This window comes from Thalassophryne amazonica, chromosome 8 (assembly GCF_902500255.1).
Source record: "Thalassophryne amazonica chromosome 8, fThaAma1.1, whole genome shotgun sequence".
Classification (NCBI taxonomy): Eukaryota; Metazoa; Chordata; class Actinopteri; order Batrachoidiformes; family Batrachoididae; genus Thalassophryne; species Thalassophryne amazonica.
The window spans coordinates 23,246,886-23,265,506 of NC_047110.1; the positions used below are offsets into that span (position 1 = coordinate 23,246,886).

Consider the following 18,621-nt stretch of genomic DNA (forward strand, 5'->3'; position numbering starts at 1 on the left):
AGCGCACCTACCTGAGAAATGGTTTGAAACCCAGCTGTAATTACTAATGAAACGTTTTGATTTTTGTGTCATATATGTTCAAGTATTCTTGAATGTTTTCGGTTCTTCAGAGCACTACTTGGATGTAGGCACTTGGCAAAGGTACAGACTCTAATAAATGACGTTCCAGTCTTATTACTATATATGTGGATTGTCTGTCTTCGTAGTTGCCATCCAGGACCCAAGGCAGTTCCTAGGTGTGGTGGATGTGGTAATATGCTGCTCCAGCATAAGCTCCCACACCTGAATTGACCTTTTCTATTGGGTACTGACCTCATAGACAAACCCTGAGGGACCATCAATGTTTGAAGATGGTTGTTCCTTGATCCTTAGAAGTTACAGATTCAAGTCTGGCCTTTCAAAGTAGTGTTTGTCATTTTTCAATTTACTGTAAAATTTACTGAAATGTTCCAAGGACAAAAAAAAAAAAAAAAAAGCTGAAATTTATTTTCCTCTTACAATATGCACATCCAACCTTAAGAAGTATGACATTGCAGATGTCAAACATTGTGCAAGAAACAAAGCTGTCTTCAGCTGAAGTGTACTGACACTTTGGCATAATGGAGATAAGTGTCTGTAAAAAAAATCCAATTCATTTTCAAACTTCAGACCAGAAACAGGCCTGAACATTATGTGGAGAGAACAAAGTTTTCAAACATGGAGTGAATTTACATTTCCCAGTGTTGAAAGGAGCCGCTGAGTTCCTGCAGTCTCACCTGGAGCTGTAATGGACTGAGTCCAGACACCGCAGCAGCTGCCATTGTCGAAGGAATGAACTGCATGGGGTAATTCTCACCTGTTGAAATGCAAAACAAAACACAAAGTCGAGACACATTATGGCACAAGAACTAACCTGCTTTTTTACCTTCAGCTGTCCTCTGTGCATCTCGTGCACACTCTTGCTTAATGCTTGTGCTTTTAAAGTGCACATGTGTTTTAGTTAAAGGCTGTGTTTATCGTAGAAGCACATGTGAGCAGGGGTCAGGCCCAGCACTGCCTCACTGGGATGCACTCACAAGTTCACCAAGTGCCGTGTGTAACCCCTACTGTTTAGGTCTAAAATGATTTCCATGTCAGAGTTTATGTTTAGAGCAGAACAAAGTCAAAGGGGAATGAACAATAAAGGCTTTTTAAAGTCTGGTGGGAGGGTAGCCTGTGCTTATGCAGTCGGATTACTGTGTCTGAAGAATGAAGGGTCAGCACTGCATAGTGTCAGGCCAACACCTGGAGGAATGCACAGAAGAAAGGAATGTGTGAAGGAAGCAGAGGGAAAAGAATGGAAAGGTGTCTGCATGAAGATCTGTGTGCATGTAAAGTGTGAATGTGTTGTCAAGCATGGTGGTGTGACCATTTGTGGACAGTATTTCCCAATCCTGGTCCTCAGGACCCAAAGTGGTGCACATTTTCCATTTCTTCCCATCCATCCAGCTGTATATGGCCAGTGGTGGGCACACTTCCGATAATCAAATGACAGATAATTATCGAAGATAATGTTTTCAGTATCAGATTATCTTTTTAGATAACTTTAAAAAACATTATCGGATCATTTATCTTCCGATTAATTTTTGTCCGATAACTTTTAAACCGATAAACAAAACTGAACAGCAACAAGCATTTTTAAAATTAGTTCAGCACCCATCTGTTAAAAGTTTTGTAACAGACACATAGTTATAAACTTTACAGACAGAAGAAAACTGCTTGTATAAAAAGCATCTCAATCCTCTGTAAACAAAAGAAAAACAGCCCTAAAAGGAAAACAAAACAAAACATTTCTTTTAATACCATACTGATATGCTGGCAATATGACCTAAGTCATCCAGAGGCATACATTTTTAACTTATGGTTCAAATTTTAACCAAACTAATTTTGGACAAGTTATTTAAAATTACTGTCATGTCTGAAGTTTCATAAAGTAAAAATATTAGATATATGTTTTAGTTTTAAAGTAATGTGCTAATTTTTAAGGTTTTGTGAGCACATGCTCTGCCCCGCAGTGCATTTTGGGTAGGATGATGTAATCTCAGTACATCACGACAGGACAAATGCATTTCAGACACTCTGTTCAGGCTCCACCGACAACAGCATTAAACTCTAGTGCCTAAAACTCTCTTGAATATTTTCTCTGCGTTTATAGACACTGATTTTTTTAATTGCGTTTGTTAAATTCCACGCATTTTAAGTGTGAGCAGACAGGGATTATCTAGAATTTGTTTTGAAAGCCTCTACTGCCATCTAGCATCTACTGGCCAGTAGTGTTCATGGCAGTGTCTGGGAACCAGTAGATGGCAGTGTTCTATTTATTTTGACCCCGGTTATGTCAGATGATTGTCAAATCAAATTTTTTGCTTTGCAAATGGCTTTTTTTTTTTACAAATGAAGTTTAAAAATAAAACAACTGCAAAATAATAATAATGATAATAATAATAATGATAATAATAACATTATTACAAGACAGCTCTGCAGTGTTTGCACAGGCACAGTGCGAACGGTTGGATGCTGCTTGTAGCTTTCAGCAGCAGGATAACCTCACGACGGCCGACCACAATAATATATCAGACAGGTTTGATTCTCATTCGACCATATGATGGGCGATCAGGAGGTGATCGTCAGATGTTGACCGCAGCTTGATACTCCATGAACACTACACGATACAGGACGCACGATTAACCTGAAACTTGGTCCAAAAAATTCCTGCATGAAAAATCATCTCGCACACTGTAAAGCACATTTTACAACATCAAATGAATGCTGTAAAGAGAGAATGTGGAGAGAATGTGCGCAAACATGCGCACATTCTCTCCACATGCAAAAAACTTTGCGATGACACTTCTAGGGCTCCGTAAAAATGCCTGTTTTTACAAATAAAAAAATGGAATATTTTACAAAAGCACATTTAAACACCAACACACGAGAGACGTCACATTAACGTGTTGGTTTACATAATGAATGACTGAACCAATCAGTGTTTAGCAGAGGCACGTTTACCCAGAATCCTTTGCGATCTGTCTCTGTTACAAAATGTCAGAATTAGTGCATTATTCAACATTAAAAGATATATGTTATATTTTAACTTTGTACAAATGACAGAACTGACATTAATGGAGTTATTCTATTGGTATCAATGTTATTTATAAATCAACACCATAACTCAATATGACTTTATTTTTCAAGACCTCCGCATGACCGTAACTTTGTCATTGATAGAGAGCTGGTTTTATGGCTGTTCTCAGGGTGCCTCTGTGTTGGGAGGGCTGTAAGAAACAAGAGGTTCCAGCAGAGGCCGGATGCTAAAAGAAAAAAGTGTGGTCTCATTGTTTGGGTCTCGGGGTGCCTCTGTGCTTGGAGCACTGTAGTAAACAAGAGCTTCCAGCAGGGGCAGACTGTTGAAAGAAAAAAGTGTAGTCTTATTGTTTGGGTCTGTTGTTATTTTTAATATTATTAGAAGCTATTAAATTTGTTTTACTAGTAGTTGTAAATGTGCCAGAGATAATATTGGAATTTATCTGTTATCGGTTATCTGTAACGTCCGATACATTTTTGGGTGGTTTATTGTTTTATCTTTATCTCATAACTTTTCAGTTATCTGATTATCTGTTATCAAAGTTAATTTTTTGGTTATCTGTACCCACCACTGTATATGGCTGAGTAACCTATGATGGACTGGTTTCCTATCCAGGGTGAGTCATAGACTCTCATCCATTTACACTGTGGAATTCAACAGGCTTCAGGACCTACTCAGATGCAAGTCCTATATGGGCCCTGCAGTCCATTGGTACTGGTGCTTATCTCCGGATTCTGTAGCGTGAAGCAGATGAGACTCCACAACCTCCCACCCAGATATGTCATAAATAACGAAGGTTACTTATCCAAGACTGGTACCGATTTACAGCTGGGTGGACTGAGACAATGCAGATTAACTGTCTTGTCCAAGGACATGGATAGGTATCTTGAGCAGGATTCAAACCCATGTCTACTGATTGGATCACCAGCATCTTCCACTTCCACCCACTGAGTTACCTGCTCTCCAAGGCCTATATAAGACGTACAGAAAAATATTTACAGCTTTCAGTACATTTATAAATGTATTATAAATACAATAAAAATGTTGCACTTTTTTCCAGAGGAGGTTTTGTTTGATCTTTCTGACAACAGTTATTTTTTTATGAATGGCACCAAATATATTATCAGAGGATGACAATAGCTGAAGGGCACATCATGATTGTCTCTACCATCCAATGAAATAGACCAGTCAGATTTTTTTTTACTTCTTCGTCAACTATCATCTAAACAGGTTCATGAGGACTTTAAAGTAAAAGTACCTCAGGCAATAAATCAGAACATCATGGTAATATAGCAACACTGGTTTCAGACTTCATCTACCAGCAGAGGTAATGATCCAACAACAACACACAATCTATGTCACTTCATCAATGCGGTGTTTAAAATATAAACCACTAATTTAAATGCACCTGAAAATATGTTGATTTCATGGCTATATGAAAAGTTTTAAATGGTTCTGGGTTAGTTATGCATTGGTAGTTTAATTAGTCATGAAGGGCTGGGTTGGTTTTTGCTGGTTGGGCCCAGAATTATATTGTGTCTTTGGGCCCAAACACTGTTATGTTGCTACTGCTGGACATAAGAGTGTAACAGGAGAGTGTGTGTACTGAATGCATGTGTGAAAGTGTGAAATTCCATGTTGCAGATGTGTTGTTGGACTGGCATGCTTTCAGCACACTGAAAAAGAGACATTCCAGTCGTCTCTGTGTCCAAGGTATTGTTCCTGACGTGAACGAGACGGTCTTGTAAAATTCTCCGGTCATTTGCAGAACATTCCTCACCTGACACATCTCATTAACATAGACAGGGATGGCTGTGTTTACACACGTGTGGCTGTGAGCAAGACAGACACACATAAAGAGAAAGAGTGAGACCTCCTGTTTCTTCTCCAGAGTTAGTCAAAGGGCACTAAAGCTTATCCAGAATAAACACATATTTCTTTAACCTTTGACTATGTTGAATATATGTTAACCAGTAACAATATTCATCACAGTGTCAAAAGTCTTACTAGTTACATTGTGGGGACTGACCTCCTGTTTGAGTAAAACAAACAGGTCAGCCAAGACATTACTGTAAATTTTTGGTTGTTGCAACAAGGTTTAGGCCCCTTCACACATAGTACAAATAAGTACAAATCGGTGAATTACGGCGTAACAGTTCATATGACCAAACCACGAAAACATTGAGCTGACGCGATGCAATGGTTTCGTACACACGGGAACACAGTGCGAGCAGCTGCGCAATGTGTAACCATATTGCGCAGCTGCTCACTGCTATGAAAAAAAAGTATATATATAAAATACATGCCACCCACGGGATTCGAACCTGCAATTTCCAAAAGCTCTGACTACCAGCCAGAAACTTTACCACTGAGCTACCATCACTGTGCTGCAAAAGGTGCAGGAAAATTCCTGATATCAAGAAGGACATGGACATATTTAAAAAAAATAAAACCACACACCATATAAAAAAACACATTTTACTGAATCTCTCATCAATCAAGCAATACAGGTATGAACCGTCTGTTCCTCTGTGGATGACCCATGGTCACAGACGTACAGTCATGAAATGACATGAATGATGAAGCAGGATGCTCTTATCATGTCCACATCTACTGGCGGTGTGTCCAGTCGGCCCCGCCCACATGTCCAGCCCAGCACGTGTGTCTTGTGGACGGCGCACCACAGGACAGACACTATGTCATGTGGAACAGAGCTCATGTGGGTGACGTGACATTCACGTTCACATTCACATTCATTCACATTCATGTGTGTTATGAAGTGATGGTCCGTTTCACCTGGGGTAGCCTGTCCATGTGCGCGACGCGCACTCACTGCAGCCCACTGCAACATTGACACATGTTTTTATGTATGTCCGCATGAGGACAGCAAGCAGACACGCGCGTCACAGTTCATGTCCGTCCAAACACAGTGCGTGTTCCCCAGTCATGATGTCCAGAACCACAGATCTCCACAGCTGCTCCTGTGGGTGGCCACACCCTCTGTCAGTTCAGCGAACACACCAACATGTCATTGTGTCTGTGTTATGCAAGCTGTCAGTGAGTCTCTGGTGAGCAGCTGACAGACACCTCGCTGTGCTGTGTGTGCTCTGACCTGCCTGTCCGGCCCCCATGTGATCATGTCTGTGCAGCATAAATATCTGCATTTTATGCAAGTGTGCTCACCCCAGTACACCACATGTGTTGCAGGAGCAGGGGGGGTGATGAAACAAATAGGTGCGATACACATGCAGACCACATGTGTGTTGCTGTTTGCAAAGCCACACTTGTGGGGGCACATCCAGCTCGAAAGTGATCATCTGCTGACTGTTTTCATGCTAATAGCGTGAATGTTAGATGTGCATGCGTGTCACCTAGAATTTGGCCGACACCTTCTGCGAGAGGGATCAAATGGGTTCAAGCAAATAGTTGTAGCAACAGGTGTACGAGGCGTTGGAGGCAACTACGATTTTACATGTATTGCATGCTATTCCTGCTTCATGTGCACTTCATGTGCAATTCGATCACATTCATACTATGTGTGAAGGGGCCCGTAGGGTTAGTAGGTTCAGGGTAACATGGATTCCAAAACATATTCTGAACAACTCGGGCTTAAACATCCTCCCATATCCTTAGATTAACTTATGGAACTTTTAATCTGCCAATAACAACACTGGGAAAACTACCAGAAAGTATAGCGTGACTTCTTGTTTGTGAATTAGGATACAAGTTGGATTACCAATATGTAGACCCGGGTTTGATTCCCAGTCAAGCTACCTGTCTGTGTATTCAAACAAAACGTTTCCTCTGCTTTGTCCCAGTTGACCCAGCTGTAAATGGGTAACAGCCTTGGCTGGGGAAATAAAGGTGACTCGACACTTGCACAAATTTCATCTGCGCACTGATACGCAATCTGCCATGCAGGAGAGTAAACTTGCTGTAAACTGATTATAAACCGTTTTAAACTGTACGCAGCTTCATTCAAGTGCGCAAAGAAAGTTTTGAAATGTTCAAAATCTCTGTCGCACATTAATTATGCGAACTTCATGTGAACACTGCACAAACAGTTAAGAAACAGAGTGTGAGTGCGAGTGTTTGCATCAACGCACTGCATCACAGCACGGCTCATCTGAACGATTATAACGAGATGTTAAATCTGTCATAAACATACATTTACAGCTGCTCATAAGAAGGAATGAACATGCAACTGTTTTACCAAGCTATTATAATATAAACATTACAAATAATTACCTTCTAGATAATAATTACCTTCTTCTTACCTTCTATTCCAAATGTGTTCTCTGCCTCATGAAGCGCACGAGAGAGAGAGAGTGAGAGAGAGAGAGAGAGAGAGAGAGAGAGAGAGAGAGAGAGAGAGAGAGAAGCTGCAGCTGTGATGGTCCTCTGTGATTCTGGAAGTGATCAGATGTGTATTCATCAGCCAAAATCTTAGAGAAAATGATTAATCCGATGGGAAATAATTATTTCATATACGCAGCATCCAGCGGCACAAAGCCCAGCATCCAGCTGGGAACACAGCTGGTGGCACTGTCATGACGAATTGTGCAGGAGTGTGGAGCCAAAATGCATGCAAGTGTCAAGGCACCTTAACCTGTGAATACGACCTGACCTGTGAATACAAGTGTCAATAGCTGAGCCCGACTTCCTGACACTTGATGATGTCAGTGAGGGAGACCTTACAGGAATTGATGATGATGATGATGTGTGTGTGCATGTGTGTGTGTGTGTGTGTGTATACCTGGCTTGTAGGACATGCCTGGTGGGAACAGGAAACCTTGTTGTGCAGCGGCAGCGGCAGCCAGGGACCGCTGGTCAGGAGGAAAGACTGGGATCATAAGTGAAGGCATGTGACCCTGGACCTGAGGCAAGAAGAGAGTGAGACATGCACCTGTCACTCAGATAAAGCTGAAATTGACACACCATTTTTCACTGATAGCACACAGGTGAGAACAAACACACTTTTAAAAAACTGTTAAAAATGTTTTTTCCCCAACTCCACCGAATTATAATGTCTGCTCCATTTCTATATTATTTTATTTAAAATAATAGTTGAGACTGATTTATATCAGGCTTAATTCCTTGTCAAAGTTTCAGGAGGTCGAAGGTTTACAAAAACTATGTTGACAGACTTTTTAGACACAATAAAGATCCAAATCCAGAAATTTGTGTGATGAAGTTTATGTTGTGAAAGTGTCGTGACACAGACCCACAACAGGGGGCGTTAATGAACGGACAATGGATAAGCCAAAAGTAACAATTTAATGTTGTGAATCGCACAACGACATACAGACAATAACAATATGGTGGACTGTCAATTATACACCAGGTGACGTGTGGGCAGGCTCGACGATAGAAGACGCCTGGCGAGAGAAGAGCCGGATCCCACACAGCTTCCACCACCAACGGAGCTGAAGAACACCGGAGCCACCAAGCCCTGCGCCCCAGGTGGCCGCTGTCTTCAGCAGTCAGACCCGGTACTGCTGGCAGAGAACAAAGACAGTCCTGATGAGTGTGAGTTCGCACACTCAGTAATCCCACAGTCTGTATACAGTTAGGAGGGAAAACCTCCACCTCCAATCACACATTCGTGCAGCTCCTGTCTAACCACTTATCTGGTTGGGGTGTGAAGCGAAGCCGTCGCTGATCACACCAAACGCCAATCCCACAGATAAGGCAACACCCACAGGAAAACGGCTGCAAAGAAGTTCAGACTATTAGTCAGTGTTAAGTACAGCACAGAATATTACCTGAATGGTAGCTGATTTCTCGGCGAGGAGGTGGAGTTGCAGTCCGGCCTTTATGGTGATGGTGATGAGATGAATGAGTGATAGCTGGTGCTGAAGATGAGTGACAGCTGTCACTCCCAGTGGCTCCGGCGCCCTCTCGTGCTTGAAGCCCGCACTCCAAGCAGGGCGCCATCTGGTGGTGGTGGGCCAGCAGTACCTCCTCTTCAGCGGCCCACACAACAGTTTAAAAGATTCTGTATAACCAATTGGTAACATTTGGGTTAACTGGGATATTTTTGGCTGTATTTAAGGGCCTATCTTTAGAATCAGTACCATTTTGTTAAAGAGCACAAAATAATCTAAAAATTTAAGCGAAGGCTTACAGAAAAAAATGGATCTCCACAAGTCAGGTTCTGGAAGCAAGTAGATTGTACTGGTCTTTCATCTCTAAAACACTCACCATTCTCAAAGTATCAGCTACAAGCGTCTTCATAATCATGATAATTTGATGTGGCCATTATTATTATCATTATTATCATTATTATTATGATTACTGTTATTACTGTCCATTAATCGATTTTCTATACCCACTTACTCCAATTAAGGGTCACAGGGGCTGGAGCCTATCCCAGCAGTCACAGGGTGTGAGGTGAGGTACACCGTGGACAGGATGCCAGTCTATCACAGCGCTTATTAATATTATTATTTTTTTGGATTTTTTTCCCCCCACACATTGGGGAAGCAGTAATAACCTGGTATTGGTTCCACTGGTGTGTGTGCGCGTGCACGAGTGTGAGTGGCTGTGGACAAGATAATGCAAAAATGACTGGACGAGTGTCCTTCAAACTTGGTGAGGCTATTACTTGGATAGATCTCCAGAAGTGATTACATTTTACAATAGTGTGGTCAAATGTCAAAGGTCAAGGAAAATGACCCAAAACAGCACTTTTTTTATGTAGCTCAACAATGAAGCCTCGACGGATAAACCTGTTGGACTATATTACTTGGAAAGATATCTGTAGGTGATTCGATTTTGAGTCATTTCTTCAAAGGTCAAGGTCAAGCACGGTCTATTTTGTATAGCTCATCCAAATAGCCTAGATGGCTGATCTAAATCATATATCACCAAGTCACATAGAAGTTAGAATGCTGAAGGTGTAGCGGCTTGCTCTCTGTTTCTTGACTCCTCCCACTTGCTTCCCTTAGGTCAGGAGCTCATAATCTCCGGCGTGGGAGGCAGACACTCTGTCCAGTTGGCTTAAAGCTGAGCTCTGACATGAGTGGCCAGAGTATCCTTTAGCTGCAGGGGGAGTGAGGCACATTGACTAGTACTGCACAGTGACTGCTGCTGGCCTCCGTCACACTGGCACACATAGTCAAAGACACTGTACCAGATATATGGTACATTTATATTGTGGTGTGTAGACTGCACAGGGTATGCATCAGCCCTCTGATACCTTATTATCATTATTATTATTATTATTATATTATTATTATTATTATTATTATGGCTGCCAATGATGTAATAAAATCATCAGCATTTATTTATCCATTTGTCTGTCTGTTAGCAGCATTACATCCAAACTACTGCATGGATTTTGACAAAATTTTTTACCACAGATAGATATTGGACCATGGAAGAACCCATTCAATTTTGGAGGTGATCCAGATCTAGATCCGGATTCTGGATCTTTATATAGGCTTTGAAGGATTACATCAAAACTATTTAATGGATTTTCACCAAATTTGCACCACAGATATTAGACCATAGAAGACTCCACTGAATTTTGGAGGTGACCCTCTGGAGGCAGACATCAGAAATCTCCGATTGCTATTATTATTATTATTATTATTATTAAACAGAGGAACACAGACTATAGATCTGCCATTACTTTTTGGTGACTTATACAACTACAGGACGCCTACATGTTGCTGATTGGGTGAAAACTTTTACTTTTGATAACAGACAAATAACAAAACAGCATTTAACATAAACAGACAAATGGTGCTGAAAACGATCCCTGTGGCAGACGTAGACACGACACAGACAAACAGGGAGCAGTCAACCAAATGATGAAGGCACTCTACCAGAACACACACACACACCCACTAAATGATCAGTGAGAAAGAACAGACAACCAGCAACAAATAAGATGTGAGCCCTGAAGTGTGCAAAAACCATGAAGCAAGCAGCCTTTAAAACAGCAGAGACGAGTCGCCTTTCATGTCAGCTTTAACACTTAAACGCTGTGACTTCAATGAGTGAAGGCGCCGACAGCTCGTAGTGAACAGATCATATCAAAGACCAGCTGCAGGACTCGTCTCACTTCTTTCCTTCCCTCTGTTTTTCTTTTTATCATTATGTCTCTTGTACATCCTTGTCCTGTTTGTCGCCCTCCTCTTTCTTATTTTCTGCCTGTTTCGTGTCTCCTTCATTGTTCTGTCTGCTGGACTGTCAGTCAAATTTGACACAAAGTTGTGAAATATCATGTCAAAAAACTGGCATACATTATGTTCCTGTTCTGGAATTCAAATGGGATGATGATGAAAAGGATATTATTTGCATCAGAGACCCATATATCTGAATGCTGAAAAATGAACAAGCAATCAGAAAGATCTCACCTTACTTTTCTCTTTAAAAAGCAAAAGGTTTGCAATTTTGTCCAGTAGGTAAGAAAGACATTTCAGCTGTTCCCTTGTTTTTCAAAATTAACATGCAGATCCAAAGTGGATCTGCATGTTCATTTGGCAAAAGTTTTATGCCGGATGCCCTTCCTGACGCAACTCCACATAGTGTGGCAGGGGTGGGGTTTGAACTGCACTGAAACCAAGTGCATTAACCAGTTGGCCACCATGCAAATTTGCAGTTTTGTACACTCATGTACACAACAAAATCAATCAGCTGAGCCAGAGACTCACTCACAGCTGGAAATGACAGCTGAGTGCACACAGCTATAGAAATAATTATTACAATAACTACATACGCAATTACATGCCAAAATAACTAAAGACAAAATGATCACATACGCAGAAAAGAGAGTGACAGTTTGGTCTTTGCGCTGAACAGACAGGGCGGCATGGCTGCCAACAGCAGCAGCTGTTGAGATCTCCAGTACCATGTTTTGAAGACCTTACAACTGTCCACCATGAAACGCGTGTGTGCGCTTTGCTGTGGAATACTTAAAACATATTTTGCTTTTGCAACGGGCTGTACCGCTTGCACAGCCGGGCCGGGCCCACGCACATGTCCAGCCCGACACGTGTGTTCTGTAACGGCGCGCTGCAGGACTATGACAAGCTAACAGTGCAACAAATATGTCATGTATCACCAAAAATATGACGTAAGAAATGCCGCTGTCAGTTATTATGATGCTTTTTTTTTCTCCTTGTTTTTTTCTCCTTTTTATCTCCTTGATGATTTTAGGCATTTTATGCTCCTTATAACAGTGATTGTAGCGCGAGTGGTAAAGTTTCCATCTGTTAATCAGAGATTTGTAAATTGCAGGTTCGAATCCCGCGAGTGGCATTTATTTTTTATTTAACCAGTGTTATTTAACCGCAGGGTTCTGTATTGGGTCTCCTTTTATTTATTTATACCAACCTAGTGATTTTCATAAATTATACACCAATATCTCATCTATCAGTGTCCGGTGATTGTAGTAATTATTTATATACCCGGCTAGACATAATAAGACATAACAAGAGCGCACTGCTTTATTCATGTCATTTCATGACTGTATGTCTGTGACCATGGGTCATATACAGAGGAACAGAGGGCTCATACTTGTAGTGTATGCTGGATAGGAGGGATTAAATATTGGTGTTTTTTATGGTGTGTAATTTTTATTTTTTGTTTCTCCACAGCAGCAGTATGATGTGGTTCCACATGTTCCAACTGTTTTTTTTTCTTCACATCAGCAGCGCGATGTGGCCTCCACATGCTCCAGCTGATCGCACTGTGTTCGTGCCACATGCACGAGCGTGCATGCCACCGTTGCAGCGGGATCGTTGATGCCTGCCCAACTGTGTGTCCCTACCGATGTCGGCTCGATGTTTTCGGGGTTCACTCATTCGGGCTGTTTTGCTGGGTTTCGCCCTGATTCCTACTTATTCATGCTATGTGTGAAGGGGCCATCACTTTTGTCCACTTCCTCAAAACTACAACCCTTTTGCACCCGGTGCCTGGCTTTGTGCCCATTAGGGCACAAAGCCATTAGGGCACAAAGCCAGGCAAAGGTGCACTCCGACATGCCCAAATGGACTTTTGTCCTCTGCACAACTTGTTTTTTGCATCCACTGTCAAAATAGGGCCCTCAGCTTTTTCCTGGCCTTGTATCATCATTTCTCCTCTGTTTTGATTGTCCTCTCATTTTTCCCCTGTTGAGTGCTGTCTGCCTACATTCACATCCTTTACAACCACTATATTAACCCAGTACGCCTGCACTCTCCACCTCCCACACTCCTCCAGGGAGAGTTCATCATCAGTGTCTGGATTTACACAATCAACGTGTTTCTGGGGTTTGACAGTGTGTCTACATTTGTGCTGCTGTCTGTGCTCTGGGATCTAAATGCTGTTGCAGGTTTTTCTGGTAGCAGAGTTCAAAAAACATAGCTGCACAAAGAGATGAACAGCATAATCACTGACCAGTGTGAGTGTGGCAACCAAACAAAAAACCACAGGATTACACCCAGTTATAGAGTCTAGAGAAGGACAGACAGATGACAGCTGTTGTTTTTCAATCAGTCTCACTTCATTTTAAGACCAACACAGCCATGGGCAGAGCAGGTTAGTTCGGTGGGTCAAGGTGTTGTGCTTCCAGTCTGCAAAACTCAGTTTGAGTCCCAATCGTGTTACCTGTCCACATCCTTGTAAATGGCATATCATCTAAATTGTCTCAGACTTGGCTGGGGAAGCAGCCTGAGTTTTACACTGGCATCCTAACGAGGGGAAGTTCTAGACTGTCAACCGTTTCAGGCTACGGAATCCTGGGACTCAGAATGCATGTAAGACTTACACCGAAGGGCACTCATAAGGTGGGCAGTGGACATGAAAATAATGCTGGTTGGACTCCTTTTTTGCTGTATGTATGTGTGCATGTAGTGTGTATGTGGTCCACACACGCGTGCACACACATCCACACACACATACTAGTTATAAAAATGCAGTGAGGTCTGTGAGACTGCAAGCATGAGCCAGTTCAGGCAGCTAACTGGAGTCACACTGGTGCATATTCACACCAAGTACACGTGTGTCATGTGATCTGCTTACTAAACACTTTCTCGACCCAGTTTCATAAAGCTTTCATAAAACTTTATTCTACTAAATTTACTTTGCCGCCGAAGGTTAGTTGCCCAACATTAGCCATCTAATCTCCATTTCACACAGACGGCTAAATTTGTAGATTACCATACCATGTCATACCACTTTATTTATATAGCACATTTCACAAATATAGCACATTTCACACACGCGCACACACACACACACACACACACACCAGGCCCGGCGCCAGAAAAAAAATATTAAGGGGGCGATGAGTTTATCACAGGGGGCGGGTCGCCCCCACCCAAAAAAGGTGCGCACCGGAGGGTACCTGCCTCTGAGCGTGCGTAATGAATTGGTGTGCGTTCCTAGAAAGCTTGTGTATTTAGGCTACACCATTGTAAGAGACTGACTGAGTAAGAGTAAAGAGTGATAGTATTTTTTTTTTATTATTATTTGAACGTATAGACCCTCGGTCAAGTGATCTCCTGCATACCACAAAAGCAAACCAACAACTGATCTGAGAAACGACACGAGACAGTAGATTAACCCCACATACAGCCCTCCATCACAAGCGCAAACACAGCGCAATTGGGCATGACAGTCACACAACGGGTCAAAGATAAACCTTTCATGTAGATGTACAGTTGGTCCAGTGTACAGTGGAGTTACGTTCTAAAAATAGCCCGCAATAGGCGAAATCGCGAAGTAGTCAGCGTTATTTTTTACAATTATTATAGATGTTTTAAGGCTGTAAAACCCCTCACTACACACTATATACACTTTCTCAAACAGGCATAACATTTTCTCACTTTTCTCTCGTGTGTAAACACTCTCAAAGTTCAAACCCTAGTAGAAAAATGAGACCAAGCTGTTTTCAGGCCCCAAACATTTGTTTGAGAAATAAAAAATAGAATGTTTTCCTATAAATAATTAGGATGGCTTTTAGAACTAACGAATTTAATTTTAACGATCAACCTACGAGGTTATTAATAGTGAATGACCAGTATTTCACAGTTCCTCTGATCGCGCCTCTTCCTCTGTCGCGCCTTTTTCCACTCACACCTCGCTGCAGGTGTCTTTTTCTGAGTGAAGAACACAGTTATAGATAGTTGTTGTGCTCTTTTTTCTTCGGGGCGAGAAGATTCTTATAAGCAGACATGCAGAACACAATGCGCGTGCTCTACCTTCGCGGTGCCGCAACAGGTGTCCCGTCATCTCGACAGAACACCGGCCTGCTTGATGAGGACACAGAGCACAGTGCGCTGAAAAAGAAAAAACATGCAAAATTGGACTACAAAAATCCACGAAACTGCGAGGCGCTATATTTTCCAGTATTTCTTTTTCTTTCTTTTTATTTTTATTTTTGATAACTCTCACATCCGAGGGGCGAGGTTGATGACGTGAGGGGGCGTCGCCCCCCAAACGCCCCCTCGTGGCGCCGGGGTCCGACACACACACAGAGGAACACACACTCATGCTGTGTTAAGCCAAAGCATACAAATGGGTCTTAAGCCGTGACTTAAAACACTCTACAGTGGGGGCTGTTCGGATGTTAAGGGGCAAATCATTCCACAGCTGAGAGCCCGCCACAGGTAAAGCCCTGCCCCGCCTGGTTTTCAGTCTCGTCACAGGCACCACAAGTTGGAACTGGCCCTCGGACCTCAAAGCACGGGGAGGCTGATAAATTTGGATGAGGTCTGAGATGTACGTCGGGGCCAGTCCATTCAAAGCTTTAAAAACAAACAATAAAATCTTAAAATCAACTCTAAATTGAACTGGAAGCCAGTGCAGGGATGCTAAAATCAAAGTAATGTGCTCTCTCTTTCTGCTACCAGTTAAAAGGCGCGCAGCAGAATTTTGGACCAACTGCAAGCGGGAAAGTGCACTGTGGCTAATGCTGATAAAAGTGCATTACAGTAGTCTAAACGAGAGGAGACAAATGCGTGCATGACTTGTTCGAAAGTATTAAAAAAAGTCACAAATGATAAAATCCAGATTTGACAACCACGTTCACCTGCTTGTCAAATTTAAAATCTTGATCAATAATAACGTCCAGGTTGGTGAAAGACTGTTCACGTGCTGTTTAAGAGGACCCAAGTCCAAGAGGGGGGTCAATATTTCCACATAAAATGACCTCGGTTTCATCCTCATTTAGACTTAAAACGTTGTGGGCCAACCAAGCCTTTACGTCACCCAAAACAATTCGGAAGAGGCTCCAAAGGGGCAGAAGCAAGTTTTTTGAGTGGCAGGTAAATCTGGCAGTCATCTACGTAAAAATGATACTGTAAGCCATGATTTTTGAAAATTTGACTCAGTAGGAGGAGATAGAGGGCGGAAAAGAACGGGTGCTAGGATTGACCCCCTGCGGTACTCTGCAATTTTAGAGACACAGAGGACGAGGTGAAATCCCCCAGTCTGACAGAGCAGCTCCTCCCACTGAGATAAGACCTGAACCACTCCAGGGGCACTCCCCCTAACCCCCCACACAGTTTTCCAAATGATTTAAAGAGTTGTGAGGTCAACTGTGTCAAACGCAGCTGACAAGTCTAAAAGGACTAAATGGCAGAATCACCAGAATCCGTCACTAAAACAAGTCATTAAAACCTTTTAAAAGTGCTGACTCTGTACTATGAAGAGCTTTATAACCTGACTGAAAAATATCAAAAGTGCCATGTGCTTCTAGAAAACCTTGCAGCTGCATAAGAACACATTTCTCTAAAATTTTAGCCATGAACGGCAGTTTAGAAATTGGCCTAAAATTACAGACATTAGCAGAATCAAGGCTAGGTTTTTCATAAGGGGCTCAATAACTGCCTCTTTACAAACAAAGGAACAACACCAGACAACAGACTGCTATTTATAATGTGAAGGACATTAGGGCCAATAGTTGTCCAGACTTCTTTAAACAGCCTGAGGAGGAACAGTGATCTCAAAACAGGCTTAAGTTCACAGACAACTTTAGAAAGACATGCAAGAGACATTGGCTCAAAATGACACATAACAGATGAGCATAACATGTCTGGAAAAGGACTACATGAGGACGTCTGAATATATTAGCTCTAATTCTTTACACTTTCTCAGTAAAGAAGTGCAAAAATGTGTTACAAGTGACAGGTGTTGATTAACCCTGAAGGCTGGGAGGGGTTAAGCACTGCCCCAATGGTTTTTAAAAGAACACGTGGATTAGCCGTCTAATGTTAGTCAACAATTTCATGGGCAATAAGCAGCGTCGCAAGCTGCCATTGCCAAGAAACGCCTCCAATGTGTGAGAGTTTTGTTTACTTCTGGATTAGGGTTGCAACCATGGCAGAGTCCACTGCACCAGAGGAGAAGCGCTCACAGAAAAAGGCCCCTATGTTCTCCAAAGCGGAGGAAGCTCTCCTTTTGGAGGAATATGAGTGACGTAGGGGTGCGCTTGACTGTTTGAAAGGGACAACATTGCCCTAGCTACCAAAGACAGTCGCAGTAAGACACTGAAGTTTTGTCAACTAAAATAAGATTAGCCTCCTCTGTATCAAGCATATAAACTTTTTTGGCTAAAGCAAGACTAACATCAAAACATTAGTCGACTAAGTGAGTTTAGTCGACTAAACAAGATTCGACCACTTTATGAAACCGGACCCTGGTTCGTGCTGCTCAAGCTGCTGCAAACACCTCAGCGTGGTCACTGCCAGCACCCTCCAGCACAGCGTCCATCTGCAGACTCTTAACTGCGTTCTTCCATGTATCATCGCTCCAAGCTCTCCTCCTGTGTGCACTGACAGAAGTCACAACGAGTTGTCTAGGTGCAATGACACTATGGAAACATAATGTAAAAGGTGCACGGCAGAATCTCACACTGTGTTTCTGCAGACATTTAGCCGGTGTTTATTTCTTGGCGGCACAGGACGTTGGATCATTTGTCTGTGTGTAGGAGCTGTCCAACATCTTGTGACACAAAGACAGTAAGAATAACTAACAAAAAAAAGTATGTGTGTCCCAATGTTTAAAAAAGAAGAAGAGAGAAGTTGGAGGTGGGGAAGTGGGGTGGGGGGGGGGGTTGTTATAGAGTGGGACAAATGCTCCCATTCATTGTATTCCTTGGGAACACTGGGACCTGACTGGGGCTGCGTCACGAGCACAAACACACAAAGCTCTCTTTTTACTGAGGGGGGGGGGGGGGGTGTCGCTGGATGAATGAGCTGGTGAAGGTGGTACTGTGGGGCCCTGCTCTCTTTAAGAAAACACGAGTTTAAGAAAACACGAGGCCCCTTCCTCTAACTGCCCACCAGGACACACTGACATACACACCTCAGCACAAATAACACGAGTACACGCGCACAAACGCGCTTGCTATTAATGGTCCTCTTTGTAGCACAGACACTGTGTTTAGGGTGTAACGGTGTCCAGGCCTGGAGCGGGGGGGGGGCTTCTATGGAAGGTATGAACAGAAAGAGAAATGTATTCGCAGATATGCACATTGGTCACATGTAAATAAATGAGTGTCTCTATCTAATTTTTTCAAGTAGGTA

The 18,621-nt window shown here is 42.4% G+C and overlaps 1 protein-coding gene across 1 annotated transcript in view; it reads right to left on the reverse strand.

The window, feature by feature from the left end:
* Window positions 1-18,621, reverse strand: part of LOC117515355 (transcription factor SOX-6-like) — a 420,160-nt gene that overhangs the window by 93,351 nt on the left and 308,188 nt on the right. The window contains exon 10 of the mRNA XM_034175874.1: window positions 756-835. Coding sequence (XP_034031765.1) covers window positions 756-835 — 80 coding nt within the window. The remainder of the gene's footprint in view (window positions 1-755; window positions 836-18,621) is intronic.